General features: G+C 41.9%; 1 protein-coding gene across 5 annotated transcripts in view; it reads left to right on the plus strand.

The window, feature by feature from the left end:
- ADARB1 (adenosine deaminase RNA specific B1) overlaps positions 1–18,234 on the plus strand; it is an 87,936-nt gene that overhangs the window by 58,219 nt on the left and 11,483 nt on the right. For 4 of the 5 annotated variants that reach the window (XM_056350094.1, XM_056350092.1, XM_056350091.1 and 1 more), the window contains 4 exons: positions 1,977–2,145; positions 2,658–2,806; positions 3,416–3,584; positions 14,015–14,395. In XM_056350094.1, coding sequence (XP_056206069.1) covers positions 1,977–2,145; positions 2,658–2,806; positions 3,416–3,584; positions 14,015–14,255 — 728 coding nt within the window. In that variant the 3' untranslated portion in view covers positions 14,256–14,395. Of the gene's footprint in view, positions 1–1,976; positions 2,146–2,657; positions 2,807–3,415; positions 3,585–14,014; positions 14,396–18,234 lie in introns of those variants that run through there. The other variant, XM_056350095.1, reaches the window with a different exon arrangement.

Below are 18,234 nucleotides of genomic sequence, written 5' to 3' on the forward strand. Positions count from 1 at the left end.
ATGTCCCCTGTTAGTTCTACAAGTCAGACAGAGATCAGTGATAAATGTACAGCCTTCCCTTGATGATTTGGGCAATGCAAGCCCTTTCCTCCCCTGGGGATGTTTGTAGGGGCCTCCTCCACAGAGCGGAGAGGTCTGAGGGTGCTGGTTAGGGTAGATGATAACTCTAGGGGCAGGGGAATGTGACAAGGGGATGATGTGGCCCAAACTCTGTTACAGGAAGTCTGTGATGGGCTGACCCTGGCCAGCAGTCAAACACCCACCCATCCTCTTGCTTGCTGCCCTGTCCTGGGGCATGAGGAGAAAATGGAAAGAGGGAGAGAAGACTCATGGGGTGGACAAACGTGGTAGCCTCAAACATCGTCTTTTCCTTTCCTGGGGCTCCTATTGCTGAGCACAGTGTTATGGTGAGGGATATCCCTTCGTCACTGTTGCTCAGCTGTGTCCCCTCCCAGTCTCTTTGCCCACCCCCAGCACACTGGCCTCTGGGAGGTTTGGAAAGAAAGCCTGGAAACTCCTCAAGCACTGCTCAATGGCAGCCAAAGCATCTGCGCGGTGCCAGCACCATTTTAGCCCCAAATGCAAAGCACTGTGAGGGACATGCTGTAGTTTTATTTAACATGTTTTGTGATAACAAGTTTATATTGTAATTACAGTCCTGTGTCCGAAATTCCCAGAAAAGCCATGTGACCAAAGAATTAAGACGTAAATGAACATGTGAATACATTTTGATTAACTGAAGAAATAGCTCTGCACGTAATTAGAAAGCATCTTTGCATGGATACATGTCTGGGGAACCCTGGCAATAGATGACCCCGTTGCACAGCCTTGTGTTGTAGAGCGAAGCAGTTCCCTTCTTTTCCTTCATGGTCTCTTCCAGCCATGTGGGCAGGAGGGGGCAGCTGGGCTCAAGTTCATTTTTTTAAGGCCGTGTATTTCATCAGGAATGAGGACAGGTCCATGTCTCAATTACTTTTTGATTACTCAGTTACAAATTCTCTTGCCCCTTATATCAGCACCGCTGTTGTGCAGCCAAGTGGTTATGGGAGGATCTTCAACTCCAGGTGTGTGGGGGATGCACTGAAAGTGTTTTTTTCTGCTCCTCCTTACTACAGTATACTATACTACTTCCATACTACATACTACAATAGCTATTCTATGGGAGGAAGACAGCAGAAGGTGTTTGGCAGGGCTTCCCCGCTATCTGCCTCTGCTGGTGACACCTCGAGAGCTTGAGGAATCAGCGTGGCTTGTCAGGGCTTTGCTGAGTGTTTTGCTAGAGGGATGTAACTTTTGACCTGTCTTTCTGAATTCTTCATGCAGCTGACCTTTGGGGGTTTTAGCATGATAAAGACAGTTCTCTGTATAGAAAACACCCAAAACATTTTAATTCTATTGTACAGAATGATTCGATATATTTTTCAATAGAAAAAACTACACTTCCAGAAGCATCATACTGCTGATAAGTTTTACGTTGGTTTAAGCATTTAAATTTAACTCCTTAGTCTTGCCTTTCCTGTTATTGGCTTAATACCCTTCCATAAAGTGTTGCTGTTTTAATTCAGTGCTTTTAAGATTTCCAAAGTTGCTGTGAATATCTGCATATGTGTCTGGGAAGGGACATGCTGGAAGCTTAGATGGGTGCCTGGGGCTCAGGAGAAAAGCACTGGTTTTGGAGCTCAGGCTTTAATAACTCTTCCTGAAGCAGCAGTTTTTCCCTGCAGCTTTTCAATTCCTAATTTGTCTGAACTCCAACATGAAGAAGTCACAAGAATCATAGACCGTACTGGTACAGGGAAGGTATGGCTGAGTGAAGCTTTTGCTTTAAAGAAAGTACCAGAAGAAAAAACATTTTTAATTATTTTTTTAAGAAGCAAACAAAAAAAAGAGAGCTTTATTTGGGTTCTGCAAGAAGATCACTTGCTAGATTATTTGTGATTTTAATTGTAACTTCTTCCTGAAATTCTGTTTTGAAGGTACAGATGTGAAAGATGCCCTGGTAATAAGTGTTTCCACAGGAACAAAATGCATCAATGGTGAATACATGAGTGATCGTGGTCTTGCATTAAATGATTGCCATGCAGAAATTATATCTCGCCGGTGCCTGCTTAAATTTCTGTATACACAACTTGAGCTTTATCTAAGGTAAGCTAGAAGGAAAAGGAAGATGAGCTGATCACACCGAGCTGAAAAGTTGTCTGTGTAAAACATTTGTCTTAATTATTTCGATGTGAAACACTTGTCCTGTTGCATTAGGATGTCTGATTTAGAACTCAGGCCCTTTGCCCTAACATTTGACTTCAACAAAACATGTATTCAGTTAGGTGTCAGTGATGAGAGGGGAGGACAGAAAAAATAATTGGGGATCATTTTGTAGACTGTAAGCATGTAAATCAAAATAATTTCAAGTGGGCTAGAGAATGGTGATGTTTCATTTGCTGGTAAGTGCCTGAAAGCTTTTGACATCTGGGGATGTCAAGTGCTGTCTTTCTTGTCTCAATGGTCTTTTAATTTTGTTAATTGTAACAACTGTTAAAATTGTACTACAAAATTTCTAGGCATCCTATGTTTGTTTTTAACACCTACTAAGACTGCCCAGCTTATGGTTATTTGCGCATTAATGTCAGTTTTGACTTGAGCTTTATTTTCTGTTTCAGCAATAAAGAAGATCAACAAAAATCCATTTTTATCAAATCGGAACGAGGCGGGTTTAAGCTGAAGGAGAATGTGCAGTTTCATCTCTATATCAGCACATCTCCTTGTGGGGACGCTAGGATTTTCTCACCACACGAAGCAGCACAAGAGGGTATGACAGCAGTCCTACTCAAGCAAGGGAGTTAAAAGTATTCTTCGAGCATGTGCAAGTGGCACAGTTAAAATTTAGGTGTCTTCTTTCCTTTTAGTGTAGATGTGTGTTAGACAAAGATCTCTTCAAAAAAAATCTGGGCTGTTGGTCCTGTGTGGTAGAAGTTAAGTATAGACTGATCCACCATGTGGTCTTGAAGAGGCTGAGTGCTAGCCAAGATAAGCCAGTGAGTCAGCAAGTATTTGTCCAGAACTAACCAAACCGTTTCACTGTTTCCATCTTTTAACGGTGGTTGTCTGCCTGCCCTTTTCTTGATCTGTGCATTAACTTCATTCTAACGCTGTAACGCGCAGAACAGAATTGAAGAGCTACCTGCTGCGTACTGCTCCTTTGTGGAAAGCTTACTTTAATTGCAAGTGTGTTTTAGAAGACAGTGTTTGTGAGAGATGTCTGATGCTGTAGCTAATTTGCAAGGAGCAATAGGAAATATTATACAAGCCAGCAGTTATGCAGACAAAGACCCTTATTTGACTCTTCTTATTGTAATGCTGTCTGTAAAACACTTTGAGAATGTTTCTCAGCTGACTGTAAGTGATTTTTATCATTTAGATCAGGGGGACAGGCATCCAAACCGCAAAGCAAGAGGACAGCTACGGACAAAAATAGAATCTGGGGAAGGGACCATCCCCGTACGCTCTACTACCACTATCCAGACGTGGGATGGCGTATTGCAAGGAGAAAGGCTACTTACCATGTCCTGCAGTGACAAGATAGCAAGGTGAGATATCGAACGATTGATTTCTTTGCTATTGGTTTTTATTGCTGACCAAGAAAAGAGGGTTGTGTGATACCTACAGTGAATGTGCAGGTTGTTGATTGGCTTATTTCATTGCTTAGATGTAGCGTGAGGGTGGCTGTGACTCCAGTGATAAAACTCTGATTCTTCACCTGCAATTGGTGTCAGACCTTCTGCTGGCTTCAGAGCCAAGGGGAAATCATTATGTATCATTCCAGCCACTTCAAGTCACGACAGCTTTGTTTTGTATTTATATCACTTGGAAAGAGTGGAGGAATGCCCCCCCCCCAAGTAGTATAGCATTAGCAAAACAGTGCAATAAAATATTACATTAGTTATATTTGGATAACTTCCTCTGACGATATACATCGTTGCCTCATCACTGGAAATGTTCAAGGCCAGGCTGGACGGGGCTTTGAGCAACCTGGTCTAGTGGAAGGTGTCCCTGCCCATGGTAGGAGGGTTGTACTGGATGATCTTTAAAGGTCCCTTCCAACCCAAACCACTCTGTGATTTTATGATACCAGCGATACATACATTTTCCGTGGGTAAATTTAGATTTGTGTTATTTTATACAGGGGAAAAAGTGTTCCAGGTAAAAAAAAAACTTAAGGGATGGGCACTTTTAATTTTTAACCTCAGAATTATTTCAATTTTAGTTTAAATATTTTTACTGTAATTAAATATTTTTTTCCAATACTAGTGCTTTTATTTATATTTTAACCGATTCCTTCTTTGTTTTCCTTTTTGACAAAGATTGAAAGCCTTTTTTTTTATTCAGTCATAAATAGGAAAATGATTACCCCCCAAAAGAATTTAGCAGCAGTATCCTTTAACAGGTATCACAAGTATGGGAGATTTGCAACATAGTTTTTTGAAATGAGTCTGTGTGTTTGCAGCCTCTGCATTCTTGCAAAATAGATGAGAAATGCCAAGTTTTTCAGTTGACGAGATTTTAGTTATTTTTTAATTAAAATAGCTCTGCTGTTTTGTCAAGTCACAGTTAGCCTGATTCAAAATTTATTAAGTGTATTAAGTTGGAACTATTCTTGTGAACTGCGTATGCCAAATCAAAAATATCAGGAGGAAGGTTATGTAATCACTTTGTTCCTTTAGTCTTGTCTCAAGTAATCAGTGTCTCTACTGAAGGAAGACATTTTACTTTAAATCCCCCTAACATAAGTAGATAGGGCCTTTCAGAAGCTAGGACAGTGGGTTGTTGAAAAGTATTCCACAAAAATGACATTTCAATTTCTTTTATAATATTTTCAATAAAATTCATCAAATAAATTTCCCAGCTTTGTGCCAGGGACTTCTCCCAACCACCCAACATGGTAATCATGCTGCGTTCATTTGACTTCTTTTATCACATACTCATTGCTGTTAGCACAAATAAAAAAGAAATGAAGACAGTTGTTGAGATAGAACACATTTGACTATTTTGTTGATTTTGTGTGATGCAGAACAGAATCCATCTCTCGCTTGCGTAGCTAGCTGTCACCTCTCCTTGGGGCTAATGGGAATAATTTTGTTTGTGCCAGTGAAGGAAGCAAATAGAGCCCCTTGACACAGAACAAAGACTGTTTGACGGGTAAGGAGGCCCAAATTTTCATATTCTTTTTTCTTTTCTTTTTTTTTTTTCTTTTTTACATTTCCCTGACACTTACAACCGTGTTTTGTCCATTTACATTTGAAAGAATGCATTGCTCTGTAGTGTCCAGGAGTCAGTCCTCCAGTATGCCTGAGCCCTGTGAATTTCCACTGAGCTTTCCCAAAGGTTCACAGTCCCAGCCTGGAAAAGACGTGGATAAATTCAGGGTGCAGGACTGCACAAGGAGGAAAACTCCTTGTATCTGAACAGCCTTATCTGTGTGGATTATACATATAATCCAAGCTGTTATTTTCAGCCTCTGAGCACTTTGTTGCAGTGTGCTGTCTAGCAGCCTCCTGAGCCTGGCAGAAACATCCAAGAAAAATTGCAAGAAGCATGGAAAGGCCACGAGTGTAATCCCATTTGGGTCAGAAGCATTAGAACAGGATTATCCTAGTGTGTTAGTGCCTGATGGCACTGCAGTATGGTGTTAGGGTGGTTTCTGTGATCAGAGTAACTGCTTTGGGACATTGGTGACAACTGCAATATGGTGTTAGGGTGGTTTCTGTGACCAGAAAAACTGCTTTGGGACATTAATATACATGCATTTGTTTTAAATGTATCCTAACTTTGTTCCATGGTGCTTTGTGATGTCTATTTTTGTCATTCGCTTTTTGATATGTTTTTCCGCCCACATTCATTTTGAGTTTTTGGCTTAAAATAATTACTTCACTTCTCATGAAACATTCCAGCTGTGGGTAATGTCTTGCAGAGAAGAGCAAAAATTTTTTCACCCTGTTTCATTGCTAAGAAGGCTATAGGAATTGAGAAGAGCTTTAACATTAGGTCAGGTTGTTAAAGGGGAAGTCGTCCATGCTCTTCTACTCTAAAGAAGGGGAAGTATTATTTCTGATAATCTTTTTTGTGAAAGAATATCACGTGCCCATGCCCTGGCCTCATTTTGTGCTTATTCAGAGTGGGAAATTCGAATGGAAGTTTGTAACTCAGTCTTTCTCTTTATTTCCCCAGTGGCTTTGTCTTATTGACCCTACCACCCAGATCTTTGGGACTGATGAAGTTGCACAAACAAAATCCTGTGCATGCTCACTAAAGGCTGCATGTTCTGCAGCTATGTCTGTGCCCATCCATCTGTCTTTGAGTTTGAGAGTTATTTCTAAGTGGCAGGCTCCATGACTGAGCTGGCGTAATTTCTGAACAGCAATAGAAAGAGCAGTTCTCATCAGTTCTTAGCCCAAATGACAGCAACCCATGTGAATGTATTCACTTTGATACATGGTGGCTGTGTGACACCTAGGTAAAAAAGTCGAGGGAGAGTGGTAGGAAACCACTACCCAAGATGTAGCATCTAAATAACCAGATGTAGCACCGTGTAACCTCTCAAACCAGTGACCTGAATCTTGACCGAGGCTCACTGATACGCAGCAAATCCAAGCGACACCAGAAAAACCGGGACAAGTCAGAGCTGTGTGGTTGCCAGGCTAGGTACGGCTGCAAGGGAAAAGAGATTCTCTTGTCTGTAATTGCAAATATGACCTCAGGATAAATAAAAAGATGTTTGCAAGAAGCGCTGCTGTCAAAGACCATGGACTTCTTGCACTTACTGATTTATAGTGTGAGCCACTGACTGAGCCACTTGGTGTAAAAGAAGCTCTGACTCCACTCCATGTAAAGGTGTTGCTGCCAGTTTGTGCCGTGGCTCGTGGAAGGCATGGACTGGTCATAGAGATTCAGTTAATCTCTTAAGGAAACAAAGAGAAATTGGATTTAAAATCAGAAAAGAAACCAGATTGCAGTTAGCTGTATAAAGTCAGCTCTTCCCATGCATTCTGCCAGGTGATGAGAGTAAAGCCCACCTAAATGAGTGTCCACAGCAAGCAGAGCATGACCCGCCCAGTGTGGGGCTGAGTTGAAGCTGAGCACCAGGTGCGTCACTGCATATGAACGACGAACCACAGCAAATGTGGTTGCACAGACAAACCTTTGTCACTGAGCTACAGAGATGAAGGCCACCACAGGGCTTACTGCAAGCATCCCTGGAGGTGCTGCTGGCCTCAGACTTGACAGGCTGATTACAGTAGGCTTGAAACCCAGAAACATGCAGGAAAATCCATGGGTGCAGCTACTGCAAACACAAGCACCTTCTGTTTAGAGCTAGCGAGAGCCCCTGGGTCCGTGTTTTCTAACGTCTTCATGGTAAGAAGCAAGTTGCCCCACATCTTGGATGCACAGTGGGCATGGGGAGCTCCTAGTTTGCATTGCAATTCAAAAGACCTTGAAATCTTGGTGTTGCGGTAAGCCATGCCCATTTGGGGGTTTCGTCCCTAAGATAGCTGCTGAGCTGTGTGCCTCTGTCAGGGAGGAGGGCAGGCGATGCATGTGAGGAGGCAAAATGCTTTGTAGGGATAGTCTGACATCTTCTCACACGCTGACACTTTCGCTCCCTTGCTGTCAGTTGTAGGTAAAACCTTGTCATAAAAAAAATGCCTACTAAATGCTTCTCTTCATAGTCATTACTGTTTATAAGTTATGTTAATAAGAGCAGCTCTTTGAATTCGAACACTCGTTTTTGTCAGGTTTTGCAGTCTGCCTCATGTTGGTAGTTGCAGGAGACTCCATTCATTTTCCTGAGGTGAATTCTGACACCAGTTCCACGTGCACGCTATTGTAAGTTCAATGCAGTAGCGACTTGCCTCCTCCGTAATGCTGTCTGCATAAAAATTGCTGAGACTGGTACTAAGATATTTGATACTAACATCCAGGTTTATTGATTACTGCAGTTAGGCTCCCCTTGTTTCTGTGTTTTCTCTAAAATAGTGTAAATAACAATTTCTATGCTGTTTGGGTTTGAAAGTTCAGAGGAGAGTTTTCAGCTGAAGCATGTGATTTTAACCTGGGTGTGGTTTTTTGGCAAGAGGTGCACTAGCACAGTCTGTGAAAGTGTTGCTGCAGAGTTAAATTTCACTTACCTTTTCATGTATCAAGAATTGTGAAATCAGCTATATGTCATGAAGAAATCAACAGACTTTTTAGGAATCCAATCGTATCCATTAGGAATCCGTGCCTCTGAACACATGGCAGTCTAAAGCAGAAATGTGACAACACAGCAAGGTAGAAAGGACTGCTCTGATTCGGTGTCACTCTCTGGTTTCTCTACCCTCTTTTTTTAATGTGGTGTGATTGAGAACAGCAGAAAGGTTGAGAAAGTGCATCCCTCCTCCAGGTTGTTATCAATAGGATATAAGTGGTGAATACAGAATAACGAAACCAGTATAATACATTTGTAAAATTCCAGTTTCCCCAATGCAGTGCTTGTCTATAAACCTCAGGTGAGCACACTACACAGAGAGTATCCCCTGTGTAAATAGTCAGGAGCTGAACACACTTCATGTGCACCGATATGCCAAGGCCATCATTGGGGTCTAATCTGTAAAGGTGGTGAGATGTAGTGGTTTGAAAGAGCATTTCCCTGAATGCTGGAGCACAAGATTACTTCGTAGACAAGATAGAGGACATGGGAAAGTCTTGGTGGCAGGGAAAATCTGGGCTTTTGGTCTCACTGTAGCTAAGTGTGCATGGGGAACTGTGAACTGTAGAGCAAAGTGGGGATACAAGTCACCCCAAGTTATACTCCCAGGGAGACATTTCAGCAGCGTTTCTGAATTGAAGTAGATTTTGGTTTGCACTTGAAATTTTTCAAATGGCTGAATTTTTCATGCTCAACAGAAATACAATTAAAAGAAGAGGTTTTATTTAAGAAAAAGACTTAAATAAACAAAAAAATGATCTGCCAGTACAACTTTGATGGAAATTTCTCAAAAGAATAATAAACCTGATACCAAATAATAGAGCTGTATGTAATTATGCATTATTTCTTCCTCATAGCAAACAGTGAATATATGAATATATGAAATAATGACGAGTTTAGAGAAGAATAAGAGGTTATTAAAAGGATATATGTTATATGTTGGTCAAACCCGATGTAATTTGTTGCTTCTCACACAGCTTGCTCCATCTTGCATCATTTTGCTCAGTAGAGTGGCTCCACTGAAATCAGTAAGATTTTCTGCAGGAAAAAAGCATAATTTGTCCAGTGCCTATTTCCATTCTAAAAGCAAGGTAACTTTCGTCTGGGTTTGGGAGTGTGCTTTCAGTAGTGTATTTTCTGGTGGGGAAAGTTTTCTAGGAGATTCTAGCATGCACGCTGAGGTGCTGCATCCCTCCTGCCTGCTGCATCTCGCTGCCTCTTAGCAGTGGTCCTGCAGTTGCTTGTGGAGCTGTGCTGTAAAGTGGGCTGGAGAAGCTGCCTCTTCAAAATATAAGGCCGAGGGGGTTTGTTTGTTTCAAAAAACTTGAATCATGTCACTGATCTGACTTTATGGAGAGCCACACCACCAATAAAATCAGCAGGCTGAGGAGGATCAAGGTGGTGATAGGCAGTTTTCTTCAGTCAGACTTGGCGCTGAGGAAGTTATGGGGTGCAACTTAACGCTTCATAGCAGCAGCAGATTAGAGCATCCTTTGACTGTCATCCTCTTTGTTTTTTAAGTGTTTGGAACTGCTCGGTGGCCAGGTAGTCAGATAAAGTTTCTTTGTCCCGGAAAAGCAGCAGTAGCTCGTATGTGTAGTGATAGGAACACCGAACCTCCCGGTCCAAGTGCTAGTAAGGGCCATTGCAGTGTGTCTGTTGCCCTGTCTGAGGAAAAAGGAGAGCTGTGGTTTTGATTTGCAGCTTTTGCTTCCCTTCTCATGCTTAAGTACTTTTCAATTTATTGCTAGAAGAACGTTAGAAATTTTGTTGCCTTGTCGAACATGGTAGGGCTTAAATGTCACCTCATTGAGCCCCTGGTAGAGTGAGCCAAACAGCTTGGTGACTTTGATCTTCTGTCTCACAAAAGGCAGCTCAGAAGCAAAAGGCAAGTTCAGGATGAGTAAATATGCCTTTGCTTTAACTTCCTGGCATCACGTCAGGTTGCCTTTCCTTACGCTGTGTATCACTTGCAGAACTGCAGAGTTGAAGCTGAAAGAGCATTGCACACTGCTGAACGTGTGGCTGGTGTTTGGCCACAGGTATCCCCCATCCACACGTGGTATCCCAGCTTCCCTGCCCTTAGACGGCCGACTTGCTGATGGAGAGCTGGTCAGCCCAACAGCCGTGGTCGTACTCGGCTACTGAGCAGATCAACGTTAGCTGTAATGAGATCTAGACACCCAGCTCAAATCAAGGCACCTGTATTTAAGTGCTGGCAGTCTGGACCTGAATCCTATGGCTCATGCTTTATACCGATGTAAAAGCTTGTATTTTAAATGTCAGGCTTACTTTGAGGTTTTTTAAAGATTGTGAAAGAAAATTCTTGTAGTAACTTAAAAGCACTGTCATAAGAGGCATTGGTTTTATGCTCAACTAAGACAACCATCTCAGATTTTTCCAGTGAGAAGTTTTACGCTGGGGGGGGGGGGGAATCTCAATGTCTGCTGAGAGGTTTTTCTTTCCCTTTGGCAAATCTCTAGTTGACACACCTGACTTCAGGCGTTTCAGTGTCCCTGTTGACGTGATGCAGCATTCCTGTATTCTGCTTAGGCTCATACTTAGTGCTTTTCTCTGTTGCAGATGTAGTGCCATTGTCCTCCTTCAGTAGTGTGAAGAGGTACTGCATGGGTCCAGTCTGCTCTGTGGTCTGCCCAGTAAGACTAGACCCAAGATCAGGTCATTTTATGTGGGAGCTCTGCAATTTTGCCCATTGTCAGTGCAGGAGAGATTGGAACTGCTGAGTTAGCGATGGGAGAGTTGTCTTCTGTTACCACTTTCTTGAGCCATCAAATGCTCCTAAATGAGTCCTGTGCTGTGGCCAGGATCTATGTCCACTGTGCTGCAGTGAGGCATTGCACCGGAAAGGTTCTCTTCTATGTTATAAACTATATCTGAGCCTCAGAAAGTTTGAGTTTGTAAGCTAGATTTAAGTCGTTTCAGTTACTTAACTCTTTTCTGATACTCGTTTTAAAGTGAAGAAAAAAGTCTTATGCTTATTTGTTTCACTGGAAAGACAACGCTGACTTTAATTAGGTTTTCTGTAATAAATTTTGCTTTTTCTGCTTTGCACCTCACAGTTTGTAGTGAAATACAGAATTTGGCCCGTTAACTTCAGAAGAAGTTGTGGTTTCAGTAAACATTAACACTAGATTGACAGCTTTTGCTGGTATGCATTCTGACAACTTGTGCGTGTAAACTGGAGGGACAAGGCAGTTTTACCATTTCAGGAGTCAACGCCTGTGGCCTTTTGAAAACTGATGCGTGGTATTCATGTAGCTCGTTCTCAGTTTATGTCTATAAAGGGGGTTTTTAGTGTACATGCTAATGGAAGTGAGAAATTACTGTTTGACAGAAATAAGTACAGTATAAAAAAGGAACAGCAAGAAAGTCTTCATGCAGTCCTTCCTTTTGACTCTGTTACAACCTGCAGAACTTCATTTGGGTCTCACGTTTATCTCTGCATTACTGCCAGTTTCTGATACAAGTATGTGTTCTTTTATTATAACCATTGACATTTAAAGCTAGTTTTATAAACCTAACCACCATCTAACCCTGCCTGATCTATATTCAGAGCTTGAGGCTTCACTTGTATGAACGGTTTCTGCAAACCTTGTCCTTGCAGCAAGTCAGCTGCTCTGAAACCAGTGCTCATGAGCACGTACTGCAGCGGTAAATGTGATGTAGCACACCCCAGCAAAACAGCAGACGGGTGGGCAGTCACAGAGTACCTTTTGTAATACCAGTTCATGCAGTTCACCTTGCAGAAGCTTGTTCATTTGTCCACACTCCTCCTCCTCTTTTAACCGAAAGAAGTTTAGCAAGACAAAGTTCAGCTTTTGTTTTCTGTGCCAGAGAAGGTCACCAACTGTGGGAGGAAGCAGCAAAACACAAGCTCTGGAAATACTGAAAACTGAAGCCAAGAAAAAGGTCTGGCAGAGGTTTTATTTGAGGAGCTAGGGCTTGCCAGAGGAATGCTTTGGCCTTTTTTAAAATGTCCATCTGTCACTCAAGTAGTGTCCATTAAAAAGTAAAATGTGATGTGCCTCACTGAAGGAAGCTCGATTTGTGCATCTGCAAGTTTCAGATAGAATTGTAAGACCCCAATTTGCAATGCTTAGTCTTGAATTCTTTCCAGATGTTTCTTCCATAATATTATCTGCGGCTGTGGCAGTCCATATGCTTCTCTATGCTTGATGTAGGTAATACTGCAAATAACAAGAAAATAGTATTGTGATTCATTTGGCACTTGAAATACCTCTGTGCTTACCAAGTCCTAGTCATGGTAAGGTCCTTAGAAAGGCATCTTGGCCTTGGGAAGCAATAATTGTCACTTGATGTTTTTACTTTGACATTTGGTTGCTGATTGCATTTTCAGTGTTGTACAAAATATGTCTTTATTCAATGTAAAATATGCCTTATTTTTAATTAGCACAGTATTTTTCCTCATTCGATAGGGCCAACTTTTTTAATGACAGGTGAGTAAGCTAATGCACTTTGACTCCATTTTCATCCTCAGTAAAGATATGCAAAGAAGTTGTCTCCTTGGATTGCAACTTTTGTTTTGCCTGTTGTTTTTAAAAACATTTTGCAAGTCTTGTAGCCAACATGTGTAGTTCAGTTTTTGCAGCAGTGCAGCAGTTGTATTCAGCCTGAACTGATGACGATGCGTAGCCATGTCATCCCAGCATAAGCTGCAAGAAAGACCATTAGCAACATCCGAGTTCCCTGTTTTGCTAGGGAAACCTTGCAACCCGGTTTAGGATGGGCCTTTTAATAAGGACAATTCTACATGAGCATGAGAGCTTCCGTTATGCGCATCTGTTCTATTCAAGCACCAAAAGAAAGTTTCCTGCTGCTTGTGTCTGGGTGTTGCAGTTGTGCTTGAAGTATGCTATTTAATAGTGTCAAGCTGTTTGCAAGTATACCTCAGAGGCAAGGACAGTGAAAATACTCTGCAGGAGACTCTGAGGTTTTAAAAAGTACTTTGTATAACTGTTACATACAGATTGAGAGCCAAAACTTGATTAAATTAATGCAGTTACAAAAAAACAACTTCAGTGTTTTGCTCCTATGCTTGCTATATCCCTGCCACCAGACCTGATCCAGTGTAGGTCACAGTGATGCAGACAGAGATTTATGATTGGAGTTTATGAAGCAGCTAAAGTGAGCAAAGGGTATTTGCACTCTTTGCATATTTTCAGTTTTGTCCCTGCCCGTGGATATTGCAAGCAACTACGTATGTCCTTTCTGGCAGTAGAATGTGGACAGTTTGGCCAGGGTGTCAAGGAGAAGTCTTCCCTTATGGTGATGAGGTGCTGAGGTCTTGCAGACCAACCCCTCCTGTGTCCTGGGAAGGATGGTTTGCCCACTGCCAGGTGTCCTTGGAGGCATCAGCTGCTGTTTCCGATTGAGGGTCTCACAGTTTCACCTTCTCCAATTGAATGATCCCGTCCTTCTCTGGCATTAGGGTGCTGGAAAATGCATCACCAAACATGTTAGTGGGGAAGTAAAGTTATGGAGTCTGCATCCTGTGGATGCTGACAGTAGACCTGATGCTATAGATTGTCTTACTCAGGATTTCGTTGAGCATCCCGTAAGCTGATCTCTGAAATTCTGGCAGGTGTGCTACCATAGTCATGTGCTGGTCGAGAGGAAAGGTTGAAAGTCTGGTCCATTGTGATTGACTGCTATTATGTCTGGCAGATGTTACTTGTTCCATTAAAAAGAAAGTGTTTTTTTTGTTTTTTTGTTTTGTTTTTCCCTCCCTCTTAGGTGGAACGTATTGGGTATTCAAGGAGCCTTACTTAGCCTCTTTGTGGAGCCAATTTACTTCTCTAGCATCATCTTGGGGAGTTTATATCATGGGGATCATCTATCCAGAGCCGTATACCAGAGGATAGCAGAGATAGAAGATCTACCACCTCTTTATACACTCAACAGACCTTTACTTAGTGGCAAGTATCTAATGGAGAAAGCCGTGCCGGTAACTAAGTCTGTTCCAGTAGCAATGTGATTTTGCAGTTCTCAAAACCTTGCAAATTATGTACTGTCAGTAAACTGCTTTCTGGTTACAAGAGAGAAGTTATGGTCTAAACCTGATATAGGTACTCGGTCAGCATTACCATAGCAAGGACCCTTCATGAGTTAAAAGATGGAAAGAACTGGGGTTATGAAACCTTGGGTGCAGCTTCACGTAACTGCTGCCTGGAGCGTGCCCTAGCAATATGTGAGGCAAGTTGAAGGCCCCAGCTTAGTGAAACCTCTTCCCGCCCATGAAATAGTGTGTTAGCTCTCGCTGTCACTTCTCTTGCCATTGCAGATATTTGTTGAACTGATGCATCATTAATCTGTATGCCAAGATAGACACATTTGGTTCACAATTTCTAGATCAATAACCAACTAAACATCTCAGCTGCCATGGTTTGTATTTTCTTTTTATCATCAATCTCTGTTGCATGCAGCATTAGCTTTAATTAGCACGGCACCCAACTTTGCATGACCCAGTAATCATCATATTTTAATTTCCGCTTTGTAGGTTAATGCATAAATACTGCATTCAGAAGCTGATGGCACATTCTTTTGGAATATATTTAATAGAGTATTAAGCATATCTGACAGACAGCAATATGGCAAGCCCCAGCCGGTGTAGTTAGCGGTTGTCTTTTGCAGCTGCTGTTGAACGTTTAAGTACCGTTCTTTGGCTTTGCACTGATCCTGGGGTCTCGTGGGGCTAAGAGGAATGGCAGTATTTGAATTAAAAGGTTGTAACTTCTGAGACGTGATTTTCAAAGGAAAGTTCTGAGGTGTCTTCATTTCTAAAACTGCTAGTTACAGTAATGCTGTGAAAGCTTTAAAACTAAAATCTCTTCTCCTCCCTCTCGTTGTGTGCATTGCTTTGTTCTGTAGAGCTTAGCTTTTGGCATGTGTCTGTTTATTTTCCAGGGGAAAAAAAAAGATCAGTATTTTAAAGCGTGTTTAAGGTTTGACATGAATTTTTAAAATAGATTTAGGGAGGGAGTGGGGGGAAGAGCATATTGACCAACCAGCATTTCTTTAGATAAGAAAGGTAATTAATAAGGATTCCCTGAACCAGGACATATAAAAATGTTAAGCAATGTATTTGTCCTTATATTAGCAAGTAAGTACAGTTACAACACTCACAGTACCAAATATTTAATAGTTGTATGGGCATAGTAGCTGATGTATGGACTGTTTCTGCCTAATTTGGGGGAATTTTTATCAATTCTTCAAGACAGCAGGTTTGGGGTGGGGTGGGAGGAGTTTTTTATCCTTTTCACAACAGATAGTAGTACCTTGTCGTCTTAAAAGATATCTTTCTGCAATATTGAGATCATCTATTTGCCATGAAGTAGACCTTCTGTTTAAACAGTTCAGCCAGGACTTGCTGAGCAGTAAAGAGGGTTCAGAAATGTTCTCAGCTATTGAATTTTCATGGAAATGCACGTCTCAAAAAAGTATGGGGAGCTTGTTTGGGAGGTTGGGGGGAGAATTGTGTTGATGGGTTTTCTTCTACTAGTTCAGCCTTGAAAGCTAGTCGTCTGACCAATGCTGCTGGGTTCAGCTGGGGCATTTATGTAGCTACCCATCTGCTCTTTGATTCATACATTTTACAGTGGATTCTTACCTGGAATAAGCACCGCAGAAATACCTGTCCCCAATTCTATGTTCCTCCTGGTACCACACACACAACTGTGTGATGGTGACTCATTTCTGCCGTGAACTGAAAGAGAAATAGCTGTCCTTCCTCGCTGTCTCACCTTCTTAGCTGAGAAAGTACTGTAAAAACTGGGGTTTTTTTCCTCTCATAAAACAAGTTTTATGTCTGCAGGGACAATTGCATTAAGTCAAAGTCAAACGGAGTTATTGTTACCTATTGCTATAAATCAGCTTTTCCTCATAGAAGATTTTCTACTTACACCTCCTTCGCCCAGCAAGTTAAATGTGGACGTGCATATCAGAGTAGTTGGTTTTCAGCTAGGGGATGCCAGAAACCCCTATGCTGGTAGAAAACTCCCTCTTTGTGATGACTCTTGGAAGCCTTTTGGTTGCAGGACCCAGCCTTTTGGGATGCTTTTTGCACTTGCAGCACTGAGGGCACATGAACTCTCACTGAGTTGAAGAGAAGACAACTTTGAATCATGTTAATTTCTAGAATAATCTGAAAAGGGATGGATTTCTCAATCAAATAGAATGAGGATGATTGTATAAGTCGGCCAGTAACAAAGTGCTAGTCTGCAGGGTAATCTGCACAGACATTTTGGAGCCATTGTGGGAGGTGGGCATGAAAGGGTTCACCCAGGTGGAAGTAGGGTGGCAGAGGTCAGCAGATAATCTGTTCAGAGAATCAACCCATGAAAATCCTTGAGAGCAGAAGTCATTAAATGTAAGAGAGCCCATTGCATATAAAAGACAAGCTTTTCTTCACTGGCAGCAGCTAGCGTGAACCAAATTTTATCAGGCATCTGTCCTTACGGTTCCTGTTGCTGGTAGGTGTGCTCAGATGCCTGAGGACCTGGGCTGATGGTGTCTGCTGGGGCTCTGAGCACAAAGCGGACGGCAGGCTAAGCCCTGACGTGCTCTCCTGTCTGCAACAGCTACTCACCCGAGCCCCGAACCCTCCCGCGGTGTCTGCTTTTGTGGACAATGCCTTTTCTCTTAGTGGTGATTATAATATTAATACAGGTAAAGTTTTCCCTGTTTTGATGTCCAGTCAGTTGATAGTTTCTTATGCTTTAGTTTCTCTGGAGCTCCCTGTCTTTTACCAGAGTATTGTCAGAAATTTTGTTGTTGGCAGTTTTGACCCGTTCCCCGTGGTGCTGCTGGCAGGTATTTCCTATTTCAGTTCTTGTCTGAAACATCCTGGAGCACTGTCGCATCTGCTGATTATCTTGTCACCAGCATGAGAACTTATTAGGTAAGATCGAGATCCTAAGGTACAATCCATCCAGCCCAGAACTCTTTTTCACAGGTAGGTAGGCAGGCAGTGAAAAGCAAAAGGAAATAGTAAGCCTCTGCAGAGGTGTCCTCAGAATCGCAGCGTAATTCCCTGTGTGTCAGGGACATCCCGAGTCAGGTGGTGAGAATCTTTGTGTTTAGAAAACCTTAATGGATCTTTCATTCATAAACACCTGGTTTTGTTTTTTGAACTGTTTTCAACTTTTCACCATCCACAGCCTCCTTTAGTAAGGAGGGCTGTAGCACTTAGAAAGATTCATGCAGTGGAATTTCTTTTCTGCTAATTCAATTAGATATTCCTCAGTGCTCTGTATGGTACAGGCTATAAACAGTTGTCACGGCGCTCAGTTTTCTTTACCTTTGCAATATTCCTACACAAGTCCTGTTTTTGCAAGCTGAAAAATCTTAGTCTGCTTTTGTTGTTCCTTGCATGGAGACCCTTCTACGTAAGAATCTTCCCATCCATTTTACAATTGTGTTTTTGAGCGAGTGAGATCAGAGCAGCACCTGATACTCAAGATAAAGCAGCAGTAGTGGGTTATATGGTGGCATCACGATATTTTGTTCAGTTCCATGATCCTTCAGTAATAATTCCTAACATTCAGCTTGTTTCCTTTGATTACTGTTGATCATTGACCTGACTGTTCGGTAGAACTGAATATTAGAAACGAAATTCTCATTCCTGAATGCTAATATCCAAGTCCAGCACTCCTTATGCAAAATTGCTTTGTTTTTTCTTCGTATGTATTACCTACTATTATCTGTGAGGAATTTAATCTGCCTTTTTATTGTCCCGTCACCCAATGTTGTAAGCTTTTTTTCTGCTAGTCTTTGCAAGTCCTTATTTATCTTCTAAAATAATTTAGTATCATCATCCAGTCTTACCGTGTTTTTACACACGCGCGTGCGCGCGCGCACACACACACACACACAGACACACACACAGACACAGACAGACAGAGACAGAGACAGAGAGACACAGACACAGACACAGACACAGACACACAGACACACAC

Source organism: Falco biarmicus, chromosome 8 (assembly GCF_023638135.1).
Source record: "Falco biarmicus isolate bFalBia1 chromosome 8, bFalBia1.pri, whole genome shotgun sequence".
NCBI classification, from domain to species: domain Eukaryota; kingdom Metazoa; phylum Chordata; class Aves; order Falconiformes; family Falconidae; genus Falco; species Falco biarmicus.